This window comes from Oratosquilla oratoria, chromosome 32 (genome assembly GCF_046742065.1).
Source record: "Oratosquilla oratoria isolate Oo_2021 chromosome 32, ASM4674206v1, whole genome shotgun sequence".
In the NCBI taxonomy this organism is placed as follows: Eukaryota; Metazoa; Arthropoda; class Malacostraca; order Stomatopoda; family Squillidae; genus Oratosquilla; species Oratosquilla oratoria.
The window spans coordinates 26080819-26084120 of record NC_134808.1 but is presented as its reverse complement, the minus strand read 5'-3'; the positions used below and the strand labels follow the sequence as shown (position 1 = coordinate 26084120).

Genomic DNA, 3302 nt, shown 5'->3' with positions numbered 1-3302 from the left:
ACCAAAAATTGAGCACCATCACAATAAGGAACACTGCATTAAGCAAAGGAACAACAAATAATGTTAAATTGTAACAAAACAGTATGAGTGAGTACTATATCAGAGTAGTACCATTAATGATATACAGTACATTATAACCTGAAGCACCAGAAGTAGGGTACAGGGAACCAGTACTCGTATGAGTAAAACAACAAGGAGAACGAGGAAAAAGTCCAATTACTTCGTTGCCTGGTGCCCTGATTCACCAGGCTTGTATTATGGTCAAATCATAACTGTTCTCGGACCCTAATTGAGACATATACCATACTATGACTAGCAAAACAAAGGTGGAAACCAATTTGTAACATCAAACATTGTTATACTAAACTAAACTTCTGAAGGACAAAAAAAAGCGGGGGGGAGGTCAGAACAGTTATGAGTGAACACAGATTTGGATGGTATTACTCATGGAGTCAGGTATCCCTCACTAAGCTAGAAGTACATAAACAGAGAAGTGATCGAGCATTCCTTCGTCTCGTTTGCAGAGAGAACAGCAGCAGTAGCACCAAGGAATAAGGGCAGAAGAAGAATGGCTCCCAACAGCTGTAATAGCGGAGGCGGCGGCGGACGTCGGGCTCCGGCGGTTGGGATCGACCTCGGGACGACGTACTCGTGCGTCGGAGTGCTGGCGCCGGGGAGCTCCAAGGTGGAGATCATCGCCAACGACCAGGGCAACCGGACGACGCCCTCGTACGTGGCCTTCACCGAGGCCGAGCGCCTGGTGGGCGAGGCGGCCAAGAACCAGGCGGCCCTCAACGCGGCCAACACCGTCTTCGACGCCAAGCGGCTGATGGGCCGCACCATGGACGACCCCCACCTGCAGGCCGACATGAAGCACTGGCCCTTCGCCGTCAGCGGTACCAGCGCCGGCGGCGGCGCCAAGAAGCAGCCGAGGGTGGAGGTGGAGTTCCGGGGCCAGACCAAGAAGTTCAGCCCGGAGGAGCTCTCGGCCATGGTGCTGGGCAAGATGAAGGAGACGGCCGAGGCCTTCCTGGGCGCCCCCGTCGTCGACGCCGTCATCACCGTGCCCGCCTACTTCAACGACGCTCAGCGCCAGGCCACCAAGGACGCCGGCGCCATCGCGGGCCTCAACGTCCTGCGCATCATCAACGAGCCCACGGCCGCCGCCATCGCCTACGGCCTGGACAAGAGAGGGCTGGCGGCGGCATCCCCCTCGCCTTCGTCGGGAAAGGAGCGCAACGTGCTGATCTTCGACCTGGGTGGTGGCACCTTCGACGTCTCGGTGCTGAGCATCGAGGACGGCGTGTTCGAGGTGCGTTCGACGGCCGGGGACACGCACCTCGGTGGCGAGGACTTTGACAACCGGCTGGTCGGCCACCTGGCGGCCGAGTTCCGGCGCAAGCACGGCAAGGACCTGACGGGCAACAAGCGGGCCCTGCGCCGTCTCAGGACGGCCTGCGAGCGCGCCAAGCGCACCCTGTCCTCCTCCAGCCAGGCCAGCGTCGAGATCGACTCGCTCTTCCAGGGCGTCGACTTTTACGCCACCGTCAGCCGGGCGCGCTTCGAGGAGCTGTGCGCCGACCTGTTCCGGGCCACGCTCGAACCCGTCGAAAAAGCCTTGCGCGACGCCAAGATGGACAAGGGCGCCATCCACGAGGTGGTCTTGGTGGGCGGCTCCACGCGCATCCCCAGGATCCAGAAGATGCTGCAGGACTTCTTCGGCGGCAAGACTCTCAACAAGTCCATCAACCCGGACGAGGCCGTGGCCTACGGGGCCGCCGTCCAAGCGGCCATCCTCAGCGGCGCCGGCGGTGACGGAGAGGGTCCCGTCAAGGACATGCTGCTCCTCGACGTGGCCCCGCTCTCCCTCGGCATCGAGACGGCGGGCGGCGTCATGACGCCCCTCATCAACAGGAACACCACCATCCCCACCAGGCAGACCCAGGTCTTCACCACCTACGCCGACAACCAGCCGGCCGTCCTCGTCCAGGTCTTCGAGGGTGAGCGCGCCATGACCAAGGACAACAACCTCCTGGGCAAGTTCGAGCTGTCCGGCATCCCCCCGGCACCGAGGGGCGTGCCCCAGATCGAGGTCTCCTTCGACGTCGACGCCAACGGCATCCTCAGCGTCTCGGCCGTCGACAAGTCCACGGGCAAGAACAGCCGCATCACCATCACCAACGACGGCAGGGGCCGCCTCTCCAAGGACGAGATCGACCGCATGGTCGCCGAGGCCCTCAGCTACAAGGAGGAGGACGAGAGGCAGCGGCAGCGCGTGCAGGCCAAGAACCAGCTCGAGGCCCTCTGCTTCGGCGTCAAGAGCAGTCTGGAGGAGGCCGCCTCCTCCAGGCTCTCCTCGGACGAGAAGACCCGCGTCCAGGCCCTGGTCGAGGAGACGCTCTCCTGGCTCGACGCCAACCCTTCGGCCTCCGAGGACGAGCTGGAGGAACGCCGGCGTCAGCTGGAGGAGACCTGGAGACCTGTGGCCACCAAACTGCACCAGCAGCAGGGACCCTCCTCAAGCGGTCCTTCTTCGGGAGAGTCTGCGTCGTCGTCCCGGGGACCCACGATAGAGGAGGTCGACTAAACTCCAAGCTCGGGTCCTCCCTGCCCAACAAGGTCCTCCTCCTCTTCCTTCAGGATGCTTCGGTCTCCTGCGTGTAGGAAGGAGGCGCTGGGTCTTGCCTGCGGGCTCTTCTCTAGTCACCGCTCGCAGTTGTCTCCTCCTTTTACCAATGCCAATACACGAGAGGGGGTTCAGGAACAACTTGTGCATACATGTCTACTCCTGAACTGTTAATCTGAGGTCGAAATAGCTTGTCAGATCTCTTATTTCCATAATCTGTGATATAATTGTATTAACTATAAATACGTTTATGTTTTAATAAACGCCTTGAACTTGGGTATATGTTTGTTTCTCCTCGCCAAGAGTAAAGGCTGGACGGATGTTAGTACACTGCATTTGTGTGTCCTGGTAGAGTCCGCCTGAAACAACTGTCTTCTTGCACTTGTATCCAAGCTAGCCAGCTATGAGTCTGTATACTAGAGGTTTCTTCCCCCATATAAGGGAGGTAGCCAGTCGAGACACGCACCCCCTCGTTAATGAAGCTGAATGGGTTAATACTCGCTCTACAGGTTTAGCAATGTTCATTTGAGATGTAAGGAAGTGATCGATTGTGGGCGGACAAGGTCAGGCTCGTGAAGTAACAAGTTGTGTTGTTGGGTGGTAAAAACTCGCATAACAAGACAGCAGCAGATAGTGGAGAGGCTTCATTACAAAAAAAAGAAAAAAGAAAAAAAAA

General features: G+C 58.0%; 1 protein-coding gene across 1 annotated transcript in view; it reads left to right on the top strand.

Moving 5' to 3' along the window:
* Nucleotides 1–2902, top strand: part of LOC143041815 (heat shock 70 kDa protein 1-like) — a 3773-nt gene extending 871 nt beyond the window's left edge. The window contains exon 2 of the mRNA XM_076213889.1: nt 525–2902. Within this exon, the coding sequence (XP_076070004.1) occupies nt 569–2587 (2019 nt within the window). The 5' untranslated portion in view covers nt 525–568 and the 3' untranslated portion in view covers nt 2588–2902. The remainder of the gene's footprint in view (nt 1–524) is intronic.
* The last annotated feature ends 400 nt before the right edge of the window (nt 2903–3302 follow it).